Genomic DNA, 18,104 nt, shown 5'->3' with positions numbered 1-18,104 from the left:
GTTGCGAACTCCACGCACAAGCCTAGACGACACCGGGCGCTCCCCGTAAAGTGCGTGCTCACGTGCGCGATAAACGGCCGTATCAACTATGACCCGGGGTATTTTCTGACTCACGGCCGGGCTACAGCGGCGGCGTCCGCCCCTCTATCCCGGCAGTGGCCGACGCTGCTGCGGCGTTCGGGACTGATTGTAATGTTTTAAATCACCGACGCAACGCAGGCGATGAGGCGCGCCGTAGTGGAGGGCTCCGGATTAATTTTTGTGACAACGGTCGGTAACAGCTTATTATGAGAGGGCCATCTTTTCTCGGCTCGTCTGAGGGTATCACGATATGACTGTATCTAATATTATATTATGTATTACACTTGGACGAGCACATAAAAAGTGCTTTTGGCAGCTCGAAAATTCTGGGTTTTAAATTCAGGTTTGCCTGCTTCGCAGCAGCAAAACTTGGCTGCCCACCCACATGCGTTTGCTAACAACCTGTTAAAGCAGCGAATTCTTTGTGTATGTGCGGCCTGTATAGCGCATATGTGACTGAATAAATATTCCTTGTGTCTGGTATATTTCACCAGAAATGGAAACAGCAGTGCAAGAATAGATGCTGTTGCTACTTCAAACCCATGCTGACACGTGAGATATTCCCAGAGACAACAAAAGAATGGCAATGTCTTACAAGGAGGTCCGAATGGTCATGTGCCCCAGAATAATACCCACATGTATCGACGTGGTATATTTCCGTGACCCGGATTGCTCTGCTCATTTTAAAGCGTCAAGTTCATGGTGTGCTGAACAAGATTTTGCCCCCGGATAAACAACATGACCCCACAGAAGTATGTCAACAGATGTTACTGTTGGTCATATCACCATGGTGTAATTGCCTACATTGTGACACTAGCTGGAAGAAATTGGTGTTCCAACCACCCTTCCTCCTGGCAAATGGTAATATCCCTCATTCGCACGAATAATGATGATTAAAATGTCATAGAAAATGAGCACTGTTCTGTCGCCTGAACAGCACAAGTGCCAGCAGTGGTGATCAGCAGCGTGTCAAGAATTCCTGAGCTGCATGCTACGGCTGTAGAGGTCTACCTGCCGTGATTTATAGAAAGGTAGAATAAAATGGGTACTGTGTACGTTTTTCGAGGAGGGTTTTCAACTTATGCTTACAGTGGTGGATGGTGGACCGCTGCATCCTTAGCTGGCTTTCTGCGCTGAGCTGTTCATGTCGGGGAGCTTTCACTGCATCATCGGTTGACGATTTTGGCAGGTCCTGACTTGAAAATGCTGTTTTTTAAGTGCAGAGCACTTTAGGCGCTCGCCTTGTCGGCCTAGCTCACTAGCTCTACCCAACTATATAGGGCACCAACGCGGCGTCCCGGGGTAACGCTGTTGTTCGCGGCGTACCCCACAGGCTTCGAAAGCCAAGCGGTTTATATAGTCATAAGCGTTCGAAACTCGTGAAACGCTGGCGCTTGTCATACAGCTTCCCGTTGTTTATCGCAAAGAAAGTTATAGGTACATTTGAAGAAAAATATACGTAATTAACCGGCAGCGTCCGCGTTCCTTTAGTTAAGGACGCCCGTTGGGTTGGTTTTTTAAACGCAAAATGTGGCAGTGCAGCGCCAGCACGTCCGGGGAGAAAAGCGCAAAGAGAGCAGAACTCCCGCTGGCGTAGTTTCAGGTAGGGGGCATGCGAGCACTGTGAAGGCGGAAAATTTGAATTGCATGGGGTGCTAGCAGTGAGCGGATAACGGCGGTACAGCCTATCGTGGCGAATCCCTGCTCTGCAATTCCGAGAGCTGTCACGTTGAGTGGAACGACTTCAATTTTTTGCTACGTTCCTTTGATTCGTAGCCTGAAAACCCACTTCAGAATATCGTATCATTCCACAACACGCAGATTTGAATGCAAACCATTGCACATATCAGCACTATTGAAAAAAAAGTCCGTTTGGAATAACTTGGTTAATATCGAATTGCTCTAAACGCTTTGCAGAAAATATTTGGCTTCTCATGACAGCGATGACAGCATGCAACTTGCGGGAGCTGCATAAACTTATAGAGCGAACATCTTATGTAATTTTTAAGGAATCGGATAACTGCGGGTGAAGTCAGGCCGGTACATTTTCTCGCAATGTCGTAATTCTCCGCTTTTAAACACAAGTTTGGCTATTTTGATTTGCAGCCGCCGGTAACGTTCGCTAATTGATAATAAGTACAAAGTCGTACTAGTTGGTTAATGGGCGCGAGGATCCTTGCGCCCGTGTGTAGCATGCACAACTTGCTTCCGGGAAACGACTAAACTAGAATCTCACGTGCCATAAAAGTAAACACAAAATTAGCCCCATCTTCCCGAAGGGAACGCTGAGTAGATGTGGGGGTGCTGACGCTTGCTTGCGCCAACCCACTAACTGACGGGACTGTTGCTTCCATCACACTTCATCGGAAGACCGGAGTGAAGTGGAGTCAAACGCAGCAAGCGCTGAACTGAACGCGCGCAGCGCGCTACCCGATTTACATTCAAGGTTGAAGGAGAGGAGACGAGAGGAGGAGAGATGCGCAAGCGCCGAGCATGCGCCGCGAAAGCAGAAGCGAGAACGCGGGCGAAGCGAAAGCGAAGTGCACGCAGCTGGTACTAGAGAAGAAGTGGCGGGAGTATCGCGCAGCTGTGGGAGAGAGGGAAGGAGGAGAGTTGCGCCGACGCGGGACATGCCCAGACTATAAGATGCTCCGCATCTAAAAAAGGCCACACCGCGTGCGCCGATAAGATAACGTCGTGCGCTCGCTGCTTGGTGCTGTGGAAGCGGCGGGAGTTCTGCCATTCACCGACTTGAGCATCAAGTACGTCGAGCTCAGCGCGGGGCGTCCGCGCAGATGTGCATTTCAGGCATTGCTTCAAGCGCGAAGTAAAAAAAACGATGTTTCAAGCTGATTGAAATGAAGGCTTCATTTCAAACATGTATCTCGACAATATCAGCACCTAACAGACGTCTTTAGTACCTTAAAGATATATGAAAAGGGGAAGTACATGTTCGAGCAGAGCACACGGAGGAAGCGCGTCGACAGAAAGTACGCCGCTCTCATGCAATGCGGCTTCATCACAATGAAAAAGCAAGTAGCTGCTGACCTGTAAGGTAGTTGTCTTTTTCCAATCCGTAGGTTTCGTGTCCACGGCGTCTTGCGAGGTGCGTATTCTGCTTCTCGCGGGAAGCGGTAAAAGTATGCACTGCTGCATTTCAATCGTGCCGCCACACCGAAGGGGACTCAGTGAAGCTCCTTTCATGTCCGCTTTATCGTCTTTGGGTCTTCTTTCCGCGGTATCACGACAACAACGCAGTTATGACGCTAAACAACCGTGCTGCGCCATGGGGAAGTCGGCAACCGGACCTGATTAGGACGATTCTCGCGACGGCCGCTAGGTGGCGAGCACAAACACAAGGGTAACGGAAAGCGAAACGCAGCTATAATGAAGCATATAGCTCTGTGGGGGTATAACAAATATGAAATAGTGAGGGGAATCTTGAGAGGAGTAATGGTTCCGGGTCTCACATTTGCGAATGCTGTGCTCTGCCTAAAATCAGACGTTCTATCAGGCCTTGAAGTGAACCAGAGAACGGTAGGCCGTTTGGCCTTAGGCGCGCATGGAAAAACAACTAACGAAGCAGTAGAGGGAGATATGGGCCGGGCGTCGTTTGAAGTTCGAGATGCAGAGAGTAAAATATGTTTTGGGATGAGGTTGAGAGCAATGGATCAACGAAAGTGGGCAGCTAAGGTTTTTAGGTATCTATACTTGAAAAGCGTGGACACGCAGTGGTTAAGGAAGACTAGAAGGCTAACGATGAAATACGGAAAGAACAGTGGAGAACCCAAAACAGCCAAGGTAACCAAAAAAGAGGCAAGGCAGATGGAAACGAAGAAATGGAGAGAAAAAATGGAAGCTGAAACGTGGTTAGAGATGTACACGGCCGAGAAATTGAACATCAGAAAGGCAAATTTCTCCGATAATTCCCAGGGCAGTGCTTTGATTTTTGAGGCTAGAGCAGGTTGCATGCGAACTAAGAACTTTGTGGGGAAGTATTCACAAAATGGTGGGGTATGCGTGGTCTGCGGAAAAGAAACAGAAACTATGCGGCACATAGTGTTAGAATGTGAGGGTATCCATCCACATCTACATGAGGGAAATATTCGGCTTCCAAAAGCCTTAGGATTTAAGGGCAGCACATAGGAAGTTAACTTCAGGGCTGTCGAGGCGACGAAAAGATTAGCATGCTGGTTGACGAAAAGCAGAGGGGAATATTGCCTAGGACAGTTACCACCTGTAACAGAAAAAAAAAGTATTTTGTGCCTAATAAGCTTTTTGTGCCTGCCCTGAGCAGCGCTAGTATTAAAGGAAGACTATAAAAAATAGGTATATTAGAATTTTTGGTGAGATGACATGTCATCACCCCGCTACAAAGAGGAAACGAATAGCAATCATCATCATCATCGTCGCCAACAGTGTGGCCCAGTGGTTAGGTTGTTGGTTTCACGGTGTTAACGGTTCCGGGTTCCATTTCCGGGGCCTCCCGAACTACATTTTGTTTCTCGAAGGTTAGGGGTTTCTGGATACGGCGTCAGATTTCTGTCGGCCTGACCATTCGATTGATTGTGGGGTTTAACCCGCCGACGCAACACAGGCGGTAAGGCGCGCAAATTGGAGGGCCCCGCATTAATTTTGACCAGCCGGATATCTTTAACGTGCGCTGAAATCTCGAACACACGGGCTTTTTCGCTTTCATCAGTCAGGCTAAGCAGCTCTACCGGTTAAAGGAACGGCGCTGGTATTAAAAGCAATAAAGTAGATGACAGTACTTGGTTTCAGTTCTGTATCGTATGCAAAGCGGAATGACGCGTCTGGGTGACACTTTCAGAAGTAACAGGCAGCATTGCGTGCTTTTGAAGTCTTGCTCGCGTCACCACTTTCCAATTTTACTTTTGAAACGCACACACTGCGAACTGTTCGGTCGTTGTACGCTCCACGCAGATATAAGACAGCGTCTCCCCCAGCAATGCTTCCAGGATTCGTGCAATCACGTCTTTCACAGTTGGCGCATGCGCGAGTCCGAGGGACCTGCCAGCAGATAAAAGGAGTGTTCAACCGCGCCCCGAAATAACGAGACTTGAAATTCAGAACTACGTGTCTTTATTAGACGAACACGTAGCTTAGCCGACATAAAAATAGGCACACATCTCGAGTGAATGCACAAATATTCATGCGAAAGAAGATGTTGAAATTAGTAAGGAAGTGATCGGGGACAACACGCCAAGAAGCAGGAGGATGCCTCTTTTTATCATCACAGAACTAAAATGCGCGTATACAAAGCTTTCAAGGAGCCCAAGGAACGCCTGATACAATTAGCGCACCAACTGGCTGTAGGGATAACCATGTGACAAGCAAAGATCTGCTCAGTCCTGAATCTCTCCATATTCGTTCTCTATCTCCTCAAACGAGCCGTCGACCCCGTACAGTGGCTTATCCGCGGGGCTCGAGGCACGACGCATATGCCACTCCTTCAGGTCCAGGCGATCTCCCGGGCGCATAGGTTGTTCCAGGAGCGCGACACAAAGCGGGCACATGAGTTCCTCGAGGTTTGCTACGTGGTACGTGCGCTTCCAGGCGAAGAAGGAGTCGTACTTGCTTGCGTCGGCCATCAACTCCCGCAGGAACGCAGCCAGCTGCCCAGGCTGCTGCAGCTCTGCCGAGTTGACGACCGAGTTTGGAGGAACGTCGAGCGTCACGTCGGGTGGCGCCAGAACGACGGGCACAATGTCGTACTTGAAGGCTTCGTAGATCACGTCGTACGCGCTCTCGAAGCAATCGGGCGACAGCTCTACGAGGACGAAGTGATAAGCGTCTGCGACGCGTTGCATGCAGTCCGCTGAAGACAAGCACTGACCATGCCCGCAACGGGTCAGAATGTGCAGCTTGACTCGATTTGAGGCGCCGGATGAGGCGTTCACACTCAGCATCTGCAGCGCCGCACGGTTGCGCGACTGCTCGCGCTTGCTGGCAATCCAGGCTACCGCTTTTCGCTCCTTCTTCGGTCCGCCGCTTTTCTTCTCCACCGCCGCGTTCAGACGCCAAACTTTCGACGGGATACGCACGTCCGAATCTTCTCTACGACTCATGGTCCAGTTGAAGAGCGTCGGCAGGCCCTCCAGGGTCAGGAAGCGTGGCAGCTGAGACTCGTTCTTCGGCGGCCAGTTGTGGGCCCAGAAGACCCACATCTGAAGGACCGCTCGAAAGTTGGGGAGGTCGGTAATGGCGAAGTGGCCCCCGTGGAAAACGACTGCGTCGCTCTCGGAAAGTAAGTCACGCCGAGCAGTAACCAGACAGTGACCGCTGCGGACGCCCGTCAGGGAAGGAGTGGCGCACGAGGTCACGTTAATGCGCCTCCCCGGTGAAGAGTCTCGATTAGACGGAAATGCTTCAGCCGACCGCCGGCTGACCCGCGCAGGCTCGCCTGCCCACTGCAAGATGCGGGGAAGGCGGACGCCGGTGGTGCGGTTTCGCCAAGTAACCCAGGGCGGCGACTGCTGCATGGGCGGAAGCGACTGCGGATTCCAGTTTTTTATCGCCTCCTCTTCTGTAAGACCCCAACCAAAGACGTGAAAGTAATAGCAAAGGCCCAGTGCAACCACAAACAGCAGTACAATCGTGATCCCTCCAACCCAAATCGCACGTGTGCACATCGGTGTTGTTGACCTTGGCTGGCTTTCGTTGTCATCTTGAACGTCGTCTGCTTGCTGTGGAAGATTTGGCGGACCATCGCGGACGTCGCCCATTTTCTGTCAGCGGAGAGAACACCAGAAAAATTAGACAGGGAATTCGCAAATAGACGATGAAATGCGTGCGGTTCTGCGAGTTTAAGTTGCTTTTAGTCGCTACTCGCACGTAGTGTCGTTCTCTCCAAGCAGACGCGCGCATAATATGGGGGCGTAGACCGAAGCCCGAAGAAATTGTATTCTTTTAACTACCCAGAAAAAAATAAACCGCTTACGCAATCTGTCGTTAGAGAAGCACTTGGACTACGCTTAAAAAGTGACGTGAAAAATAAACCCCAGGAAAGCCCGCAGGCTTACTTACGTCCAACTATGTGCGCTCGGCGGCTGCGAATCGACGGATTTTTTGACTGAAGTCTAACAAACTGTGGGCGGTACGGCCCACATTTTAAAGCGAAAAAAAGTAACGTTCAACGCCCTTTCTCCCACGCTACTGAACAAGAAAGCCAAGACGAATATAAAAAAGAAGGCCTCTTAATTATCAATACAGATATGGTTTGTTTGATAAGTCGGGCGAAATCGCAAATTGTCGCGGTATAATATGACACGCGCCGAAACGGGGCCGAGAAAGCATCACTGGTGGCAAACTGGCCTCTCTGCTACGTTGCAAAAGCCACAGACCCCCTGCGTTAAAACGTTTCAGAACCGGCGTAGGCAGGAAAGGTGGTGGGCGAGGGGGCCGTCCCCCTGTAAAAAAAAAAATCGATTACAGTGCGTGGAGGAGTGAAGAGGGAAAGGGCTATGCCCCAAACTCTGCCTATCATCGCATGATTACCGATGATAACCAACGGTGTTGCAAGCTAAAGGCGCCAATCGTGTGCCTTTCCCCTCTACGATCAGCCAATTTCCAATTTTACTAGAAGAAAAACGAAGTAAGCAGCCGATAACTAACGTATAGATTTTTAGAGCAAGGCCGGATACCTCTACCCCCCAACGGTTTCATCTCCGTGGGCAAAAACGCCAAGCGCCAAGGCCCAAGACACCGAACGCATGCGTCAGGCTAATAAGGCATACAGCATATAGCTCAGAGTTCGTGTAAAGGGGTACTGAAGTGATTTATACACATTGAGGGATAACTAACGCAAATTGTAGACTGGAGTTTCTAGGCCATCTTTCGACCCCTCTCGCTACGTTTAGGCGAGTTTATTCAGTAAAAAAATCAATTCGAAAAGGCTGTTCTCCTCTCCGCATCCTGCTCGTCTATTTCCTATGACGTTGCACACGACGTCAAAAGAAGATTTCATTTAGCTTGAATGCGCTACTGCATGGCTCGCCGACCTTCCGACACAATCAATCGGCCGGCCGCCGGCTCGTCGTGGCAATTTGTTCGCACAGTCGAAACTTAGCGACGACACGTTTTTTCTATGAAGAATGCGCCTTTAGTTTGTTAGTTTGTGAACTTGATTGATTGATTGTGGGGTTTAACGCGCCGACGCAACGCAGGCGATGAGGCGCGCCGTAGTGGAGGGCTCCGGATTAATTTTGACCACCTGGGGATCTTTATCGTGCGCCGAAATCTCGTACACACGGGCGTTTTTGCTTTTCGCCTCCATCAGAAAAGCGACCGCCGCGGCCGGGAATCGAACCCGCGACTAGTTTGTGAACTGTAGTCCAAGTTTGGAGGTTAGTTTGTAGTTGTAGCCCAAGTCGCTCCACACAAGAGCACATGCGACGCTTTGCTGACTGGTACGCTAGTAGGAAAATATACGGCCATTTGAAAGCGGGAGAAGCGTCAGCGAAGTGAATAGAGCTATGCACTAAGGAATTAAAAACTTTTTTAAAAATGTAAACTGCTATACATTATAAACGTTATATTTCCGACACTTGCAGCACGGGCTCATGGCCGAGGGGTTTGGAGCACTATTTAATATTGGTTCGCAAGTTCAAGTTCCCAATACCACATGTTTTCTTTTCCAAGTGATTTTTTTGTTTTTTGGCAATGGTTTCTCTACCGAATTCACCATTCTGACGCTGTAACGTCCGTTGCCTCACGGGCGAGTTCGCATAAAGCGCGCAGACGGACACTGAGGCGCTGGCGAGTTCTCGTTGGCGTGGTGTTGCCATTATCACTGACTGCTTGCGGGTACAGTCCTGAATCAGCTGACCATTTTGCTGTTGCGAGCACGCCTCTTACGATACAGGCACTAGGCAGGCAAGCTCAAAAGGTGGCGTAACAGCGCATTGCATTTGAGCGTCTCCGGTAACGCGAATGGCGTTCGTCTACTGCATGCGCCTCGGCTAGTGACTGCTGCGATAACGAGCGTTGCTGGCAGGCTTATCTGATGAATTTTACAGCCAACAAAATGGCATAAGCGTGTTATGTCGATTACTGAGATATCGGTAATGCCCATCCAACAATAACCTCGGATGCCACACATGTTGTTTCACCGAACCGAAACCATAACTGATTTGAATTCTAATCTTTGACATCGTCCTATCAGGCAGCACCGTGTATGGACGTGGCTGCTTTAGTTGGCGCGGCCGCCGCAGACCGTGTCTTTTTTCGGTAATTTATGTGGAGACACCCTTTGAAGGGTGGGTCCCGTGCCGCCGCAATTGGGTCAAAATGCTCAACGCGCTGTTCTTTTCGTTTCCCACAAAACCCAGCGACGCGAAACAGATAATATGAGTCAAACTTCTCGAGTAAACCGCGTAGCCGCGCTAATTACAGCGCGGTTTTGATACAATGACTTGCTGCGGCGGCGATCGAATGACCCAAAATGGTGGCGCCAGCGCATACGTGTCTCCATCCTGTACGGCGGAAACGTGAATCGAGGCACCCTAGGATTTATAAAATAAACACCGCTTTATCGACCGGGTGAACGATGATAAGTGTGTTTATTTGAACAAGTCTACGCACTGCAAGCAGAAAATGGAGCTTGACTAATTTGCTTCAGTGTACCTTAAAGAAGCCGGAAAACAAGCATCGAAACCGCATTATGAATGATACGGCGCCTGGGAACATTGGGACCCCGTCACACCATGTGTTCCAGTCAAACATTTATGGTTACAGATTATGCTTGAAGGCTAGGCAGGATTAGTGTCACTAAATAGAGCAGTTCAAGGCTAAGCAGGACCCAGCATTTGGCGCCAGAGAAGCGGGGCGTAGTGTCAGTAGATAAGGTATGGGAAAACCGCCACTGAGTCACGCATGTCAGCAACGGCGGCCATTTTGTCATTCATCAGTGTTGCGAGATTACCTAATATACCTCCTCACCGTTCATTTCGTCCGGGTGGTTTGCTAACAACACCACCGAATATATAGCAAAACGGCATCTTTAGACGCACTTGCGCTGAAATGCCCTTACACGCGTTATCTTGGATTCGCATCCAGAACGACGTCAGTCGTCCGCGGCGCGTACGCTTTTCTGATGGAGGCGAAAAGCAAGAATGGCCGTGTACACGAGATTTCGGTGAACGTTAAAGATGGCCAGGTTGTCAAAATTAGTCCGGAGCCCTCCACTACGGCGCGCCCCATCGCCTGCGTTGCGTCGGGGCGTTAAACCCTACAATCAATCAATCAACGACGTCAGTTGCGCGCAGACGCCGCGCAGGGAGGACAAGCTAAGCCTCTACTAGGGTGGACCGACTAAAACGCATACGCAACAAAATGGCGGCGGTGATGAACCGCGAAGTGGAAACAAATGTGACGTTATGTGAACTGCCCAATGATCATAACGGCGGCATAGAGCAATGAGAAAAAAATTAGCGCCAAGCCATCCTGTGAATGTGGTTGGAAAGCAAAGCTGTGAACGGCACCCACAACAATTACCCATGCGACGTCACATAAATTCACTCACGTCGCTCTACAAATAGTGAAACGAGAGAGAAGTGAAATTCACTTAACCACACCATCTATTACTTCAACGAGATATTCTTGGTAAGATTAAATTATTGCATGATGCATGAACGGTGGTTGGTTGAGTTGTATTGGTGTAGCACATGAGTGGAAACTCTTTTTTTATGTAAAATTAAAGCTCAAAACCAGTATTAGACGATCTCACTTCTCCGTCTCTGCCGTCGCGGACGGAGGTGACGAGATCGGCGGCAGAGACGAAGGAGGAGCAGGAGGAGGAAGACGAGGAGGAAATACTTCTATTCAGATTTCTGAACGGCCCACAGTGCGGCCCAGGGCAGTAGTGGATCCAAGGGGGGTGGGGGTGAGGGGATGGCGAAGGGGGCGATCGCCCCCCCACAAAGGGGTCTTCAGCTTTTTACTTTTTTTTAAGCATCCCACTTGTGCGAGGTCGCAAACGTGTTGCGACCTTCAGAAATGCGTGCTGGGGCCAGCCGCTGTACCGCAGAAGGGTGGCCAAAAACCACTTCGCCGCCAAGTGATTGTGAGCAAGCGTGTTATTCGCATACCTGCGCACGCCGTTATGGTTGTAACCTCCTCCGAAAAACTGGTACAAGAAGGTTGGCAGTTGTTCTTTCGCCCCCGCCCCCTGTCTCCCCCCCCCCTCAAAAAAAAAAAAAAAATTCGCCCCCTCCAAAACCAATCTATGGAACCGCTGCTGGCCCGGGGTAGTGGTTCCTTCTTCACTGTAGCCCCGATTCAGTCCGCGCCACCTGTGCTCTGTCCACCAGCTGAAGCTGGGTAGGCAGAGAGGAGTTGGAGAGCAGCATCTCCCATTGCTCTTGTTCGGTAGTTTACGGAAAGAGAGGAGGTTGCTCAGGGCTAAAGTCGCACACCCCGAGTATGTGGCAGAGTGTTCCTACTTCGGAGCAAAATTTAAATTGAGCGTCGTATCGATTCCGGTGCATTAAGTGAAGACGCGTCGGGTGTGGGAAGGAGACGGATTTTATGAGCCGCAGGGTAGTTTTTTTGTTCTATGGAAAGGTCAGGGTAAGATGAAAATAGGGTCTGTCTCAGAAGGCGATAATGCTGGATTCTGTCCCTGAACGAGACAAGCGGGTGACTGTCTTTGTGCAGCTCCATAGCGCGGGGGGTAAAAGCTCAGACTTGGTGGGCGTATTCGTTGCCCTCCATGGAAGTGTGAGGGGGAGTTGAAATTAACGGGGATGGATGAAGTCGGTCGATGTTGAAGATGGATTGTTGATCGAAGGCACATAGCTGACGACGGGCTGCTCCACGATATTTGCACTTTATTACAATATTTACAAAAAAGTTACAACTGACATCGTAGATCCGAGCTAGAGACGAGCTCGGGACGAGCTCGCATCACAAGGGGCTCTCTCCTCTCCTCTACAATAAACACCTCGGTTTTATTAAAAAAACCACGCCTCCAAGGAAGGCGGGAATAAAGGAAGAGAGGAGGGCACATAATTAACAGTTCTGGCCGTTTATAGGCCGCACAGTCACCCACAGGCGGAGCTCATAATTAGGCAATTGGCCCACCCCTTGTCCAACACTCCTTTCCCATTCCCATGCAAACTAGACGTCAATACTCAGAAAGGATTCGCACCGGAAGCCGCGACACTAAAAACCAATAAACTGCCCAAGTCTGACGCGTTGGTACACTGATTTAGGAGTAGCCTCACAGGGACCGAAAGCAATAAATCCCGAACCGTCGTTCCAATGCACATCTGTGTCGTGCTGGCGCAGTTTGTTTACGCGGATCGCCGCCCTCGCTTCATCCCCGCTTTTCAGCGGCCACCTGCAGCTGCTTCCGGTCATTCCTCGAATTCCCCATTTCAAAACAGACCGGCACAGTGTCGTGATTTGTTTAAAGAAAGTGGCCGCCACCACTTTGACATTTCGCGTCTTTACGTCGAGTCTGCCGAGCGATTTACAACCGGCCGCTTCCGGTCCGCTCCCGAACTTGACACCCGACGCGCCCGGTGCGAGCAATGCACCACACGGCCTCGCCCCTCTCCTGCTTCCGATAATTAGCGGCAAACGGTTCCTTTCCGCTGCCGACGCGTTGAGCGGGGTCCGCGGCCCCCGACCACAAGAGAAAAAAAAAAAAAAAAAAGGCACTCGAAAGGCTGCTCCAACCTCCGGCGCTCATAGTCAAAACAAACAAAGAAAAAAAACCTATCCGGCCAGTCTTCGTAACCACTCGATGCAACCCCTCGATCTTAACAAGGGGTGTCCAGATGAGCTGAGTGAAACCATTTGGGGAGTGAGTTTTTAGCCCACCTTGTGCAGGTCGGTACACCTAACCCTACTTGTAATTCCGGTAGGCTTGTTGGGAATCAGTGACTACCTTACGAACCTCTGGTTGAGTGAGAGCCAAGGCGATGGCTGCCTCTTCTGCTGCCGTCATGTGTTCGGTCTTGAGTGAGGCACGAGCAAGGAGGTTGGTTCTGGAGGTCGCCACGATGATGGCGTACTGCTGCACTCGATGTTGGGAGGCGTCTGTGAAGATTACTGCATGATCCCCACCGAGGGTGGTGTTGAGCGCTTGAGCCCGAGCTTGTCGGCGACCCTCGTCATGTGAGGGGTTTATATTTCTAAGCAAAGGGCGCATATGTAGTTCGTGTCACCAAAAGTCCGGGAGTACATCAAGCGGACTGACATTCTGTGCTGCCCAGCCAATGTGGTGAAGGATGCGGTGACCCGCCGCAGTTCCGCTCATTCGGAGCTCCTGGATAGAAAGATGGCCCTCTATCAGCTCTTCCACCGTGTTGTAGAGCCCCGTGCTAAGCAGCCTCTCTGTGGACGCACTCATGGGAAGACCAATGGCTTGCTCAACCGCCTTCTAATCATTATATAAAGCATCTTTATGTCCTCCTTACCGAGAAGAATACAGGGGTTGACGTATGTGATTCTAGAGAATACAAAAGCTTGAACTAATCCAAAGGTGTCTGATTCCTTGAGGCCTCGCTTCCTGGTGGGAACTCGCCTGATTATGTGTATGATTTTATTGATGCTGTGTTTGAGGCGCTGCAAGGATACGTAATTCTTCGTATAGGCCTGAAGATATAGGCCCAGGATCTTGATTCTGGGGCTTGGAGTGAGGGCCTAGCCATCAAGGAGTATTTGAATGTGTTCCTTGAGGTGTCGTTTGGTGTGAGGGGGGACGAAAAGGAGCTGAGATTTTTTACGTTAACACTGGAGGCTACAGGCTTTAGCACATCGGCGTACTAGAAGCGAGATGTCATGCGTTGGTGTGAGCTTACTTTAAATTTTGTAACTCCTAGCACACGCGCAAGGTGCTCACAGGGCCGCTAGACGTGCCGTTGGCATAGCGCACAGCGGCGCGAGAGGCCTCATGACGCTATCACGTGGCATTCAGCAAGAATGCAGGGGGTAAACCCGTAGATGTGCTTGGTGAGTGCACCACCTGTCGTCCCGGTCTCCGCGTGGGCTCGTAGCTAAATCGATAAGACAACGGGCTCTCGCTTTGTTACTTTATCAGTTCCAGTTTCGATTCCTGGCGGTACCAGTAAATTAATTTATTTGTTCGCGGGAGTTTTCTGTTGACACCAACGGTCTCGAAAGAATCCTTGAGGGGTAGAGGTAAAAAGCTCGCGCGAGGAATTGGAAAACGAAAGTCCCGTTGTGTGTGTTATTGGCACGCAATCACCACCAAAGTCGCACGCCATTCAAAATATGACTTAGACCTGAAGCTTCCACGTCTATTCATCACCTCGACAGATTTTTGGGTAATTTTGAGTATATTAGCCATCAATAGGCACTCTTATCTAGTTGAGTATTGTGTCAAAACGAAAGTACGTGCATGTACCTTAGTTTTCTTCTGAGAGACGAACGCCTTCAGCGCTTCAGAGATAAACATTCCTCGGGCACTAAAGTCTATGGTTTAAAGCGAAAGCTCAGCAATTACCAAACACTCCGTTACTGCCACCAAGTGTCCGCGCCTCTTTCTTACCGTTCCTTTCTTAGTCTTTCAACACAAATTACTCCTGCCCTTCCAGCACTCCTGCACCAGTTACTCCTGCTGCCCTTCACGTTGCAGCTTTCCCACAGTGAGAGCTCTCCTCCGCGTGCCGCCGTTCTTCTTACGCGCCGTCACGTGAGTAGCACGGGCAATGAAACAAATAACGATTGAAGTAGTTGGTTGGTTGGTTGGTAAAACCTTTATTGAATGCCTTCAGAGCTTTCGTTGACCGGGCCTAAGTCACCCGCTCGGGGGCCTCACCACTGGACCTCTTCACCCGTTTGGGGGCATCGAAGTCCTGCCGCTTCACCGCCTCACAGGCCTGCTGGACGGTCCTGAGTTGGCCGTCGATGCTACACAGGGCAGCGGACAGCCGCGGCGGGAGGTTCCGGAGGTAGCACCCCGTACGGACCTTTGGTACAGTCCCAGAGCATGCGAGTTAGGGTGGTGTTGCGACCGGGCGGGGGCACCCGATCTTTTCTCCGTGGCCTCCAACATACGATGGGTAGCGTGTATGATGCGAGCGGCCAGCCGGTGTTGCAGCCGTGAAGAAGTCCAGAGCAGTAGGATAACGTAACTGTTTACTTCATAGCGAGAGGTGAGCCGAAGCCAAAAAAACATACAATGGCCCGACGGGCGAGGTTACAATACAGGACAGGAGCAGAGCGACCGCATGGATTCGCTGCTCAGACAGGAATGAATATCAGCGTTTGTGCTGCTTCTTTTATACCCAAAAAACGCCCCCAAGAGTAACACGCCACGAAATCACCGACACACACACGCACAGTCTTTCCAAGATCGCGAGTCATCTTCGCCCCTCGTGGCGTCCGAGAGAGGGGGGAGAGTGTCCTTGAAAGGTGCCGGGGTCGCGCTATCAACTCTGATCGCGCTGATAGCGAAAAGTCTAAGCCCGGAAGGTCAGGGCGGGACTCTCCGACGCGCAGGTGCCTGAAGGGTGTGGCGCTGGCAGCTGCCGGAAGCACGTTGCAAAGCGAGGTGATTGACCCGGCATGGCGAGACACGAAGTACGATTCACCGACACGTGGGCGCACATGGTCGATTCCCACGTGGTCGCTGATGCGGAAAAACACGTGTTGCTGGCCGATTCGTAACAGCTTCTCCGCCGGGGGTCCGAGATCCACGATGGATAAGGGTCTTCAACCGTTGTCCGGAGGGATGCTTTCGCAGGGAAGTGCTCAGCAGACGCTCGACTCCAGGCCTGGGCTGTACGATACCGTGCTGGAGCTTCACATGGCCGATCACTGGACGAGAAGTGGCTCCCCAAGAACGTCTCTGGATTGGTCAGGCAAGCAACAGAACAACACAGCAAGACACAACCGCATCGCCGGCCAGTGCGAAGACAAATCCCCACTGAAGATCTACCAGGCTTTTAGATGCGAAAAAATACGCTAATAACTAACTACACTAGTAATATTTTTAGCCCAGCAGTACTTTAGACAAGTGCACAAACTTGAAAGGTGACATTTCGCGTGATTGGAAATGTCCCATACACACACACAAAAAAACGTAATCATAAAGGCGAAACCTGCTTCAGGAAAAACAAAGAAATTGGAGAAAGTCAGGCGTCAACAGGCCACTTCTCGCGCCGTGAGCTGCGATTTGAGCTCTCGTCAATGCCTTGAGCTTTTCCCTTTCTGTATCGCACTTTAGTTGCAGCCGTTCTCTCAACGCTGCTGTGACCGTGTGAAATAACACCGGTCGTCTTGTTCGACAAAGGTCGAGCGCGCGGAGGAGCGAGCGGGATTTTCCCCCGTTCATACGTTAGGCGCGCATGGCTTCTAGGCGCCGTTCCCTCGGCGCGATGCGAGCTCACGGCTTTGCTCGCACTGAAACACGCGCCACAATTACGCGCTGATGTTTTTGCTACCTCCTCATTGCTCGCCTTTTTACGAACGCGTTCGGCAAGCAAACGCCGGAACGTTCCCGACTTCGGTTCAGCCACAGGCGCCACCGGAACCTCAACTAGCTCAGCCGATGTTGGCCTACCGACGGGAGCATCAGCTGGGAGTGAAACGGGCACGACGAGCCCATTAGACACCTTGCAGTTACCAACAGTCACTACCTCGTCGTCCCTCGCGCTTTCAGCGACAACCTCGGCACGCGAAGACCGAAGCGTGTTTCCGTTCTCCTTCCTTCCTGCTAGAACCACACTACACCTAGGCTGCCCTGTCTCAAAAGACGGTTCAGTTGCCCGCGAACTGCTCGCGTTCGGGTCGACAGCCGTTTTCAGGGATTCCAGTGATCTAGCGCACTTTGAACATGGCGACGAAACATCCCCGCTCACCGTAGGGACCTTACACACAGTGTAATTACGCTGCCCTCCGTCGTGAGTCTCTAGAAATGCCCCATCATCGCTTTCTGTCTGAGTTTCGCCATTCCTCACAGAGGTGGCGACCCTATCGTTACTCGAGCTCTTCGCAGCGAGCCCAGCTGGTTCTTTCCTCGGCAGTTTCTCAAAATTGTACCCCTTTCCCCTTAACAGCTGATCTGACCTGTTCGAGAATAGGTACTTGTACTCCGGAAGTAGTTGTGGGGATACTGCTGCCTGCGTCACAAGTTCACCAAACGGACCTCCGATGCTGACCTTAGCAATCGGTAGACGAACGTTTCGTGCACCTACGGCTGGCTTTACCCAAACACACTTCCCTGTTAGCTGATCCGGTTCCACGTACGAAGGGTGGACCATGTCTACCGTCGCTGCGGAGTCGCGAAGAACTCTGCACGGTTTACCGTTGACAACTAGCTACCGTACGTACGGCTCTAGAAACTGCCTGCTGTCCTCACTTTGATCTAGTACGTGAAAGACTAGTTTTCCCTTCTTACAACTGGCAGCAAAATGTCCCGCCTCGCCGCAGTTGTAACACGCAGCCTGTCTGCGCGCTTCGAAACCTTTCTTTCTGCGCTGCTCCTCAGCGTCTGCTGCTCTCTGTTCGTTATTGTGGCCAGTTTCTCTATCCACGACAACGACTTCCCTTGCTCCACCGTCTACCTGGGGAGCTCTGCCTTTCGGCCCTGACTTATCAGGCCTCGGCCTGAACTCTTTTTGGCCGTCTCTCGGCCCCTGCGCACCTCGACGTGCGACGAACTCGTCGGCTAGTTGAGCTGCCTGATCCACAGTTTTTACCCCTGGCCTATCTTGCACCCAGAGTCTCAGGTTCTCCGGTAGTCGGCGGTAAAACTGCTCAAGACCGAAGCACTCAACTACTTTGTCGTGCTCTCCGAAAGCTTCTGCCTCTTTGAGCCACTCTTCCATATTGGCCTTAAGCTTGTAGGCGAACTCCGAGTACGACTCGCCTCTAGCTTTCTCGGCTTCCCGGAACTTCTGGCGAAACGCCTCTGCTGACAGCCTGTACTTACGCAGGAGGCTAGACTTGACTTTCTGGTAGTCCTCCGCCTCCTCCTTTGGCAAGCGGGCCATCACGTCGGATGCCTCCCCTGGCAAAAGCGTAAGCAG

General features: G+C 51.1%; 1 protein-coding gene across 2 annotated transcripts; it reads right to left on the bottom strand.

Annotated features, from left to right (window-relative positions):
- Nucleotides 1-5,167: 5,167 nt before the first annotated feature.
- Nucleotides 5,168-7,398, bottom strand: LOC144146764 (alpha-(1,3)-fucosyltransferase 7-like). Of its 2 annotated transcripts, none has more exons than XM_077678693.1 (2): nt 7,043-7,398; nt 5,168-6,830 (listed from the first exon to the last, which is right to left on the bottom strand). In XM_077678693.1, the coding sequence occupies exon 2, from the start codon at nt 6,825-6,827 to the stop codon at nt 5,448-5,450; it is 1,380 nt and encodes a 459-aa protein (XP_077534819.1). In that variant the 5' UTR covers nt 6,828-6,830; nt 7,043-7,398; the 3' UTR covers nt 5,168-5,447. The 2 variants fall into 2 exon arrangements, with proteins under 2 accessions (XP_077534819.1, XP_077534818.1); XM_077678692.1 differs by having other exon boundaries at nt 7,129-7,398.
- Between the last annotated feature and the right edge of the window lie 10,706 nt (nt 7,399-18,104).

Source organism: Haemaphysalis longicornis, unplaced genomic scaffold (assembly GCF_048455015.1).
Source record: "Haemaphysalis longicornis isolate Haplotype H1 unplaced genomic scaffold, Haemaphysalis longicornis Haplotype H1 scaffold_7, whole genome shotgun sequence".
NCBI lineage: Eukaryota > Metazoa > Arthropoda > Arachnida > Ixodida > Ixodidae > Haemaphysalis > Haemaphysalis longicornis.
The sequence above is the reverse complement of the archived record's forward strand: the minus strand, read 5'-3'. Positions and strand labels throughout refer to the sequence as shown.

Bases quoted from the DNA above. Each gene is read 5' to 3' on its own strand.
- LOC144146764 (XM_077678693.1), bottom strand. From the start codon at position 6,827: ATGGGCGACGTCCGCGATGGTCCGCCAAATCTTCCACAGCAAGCAGAC.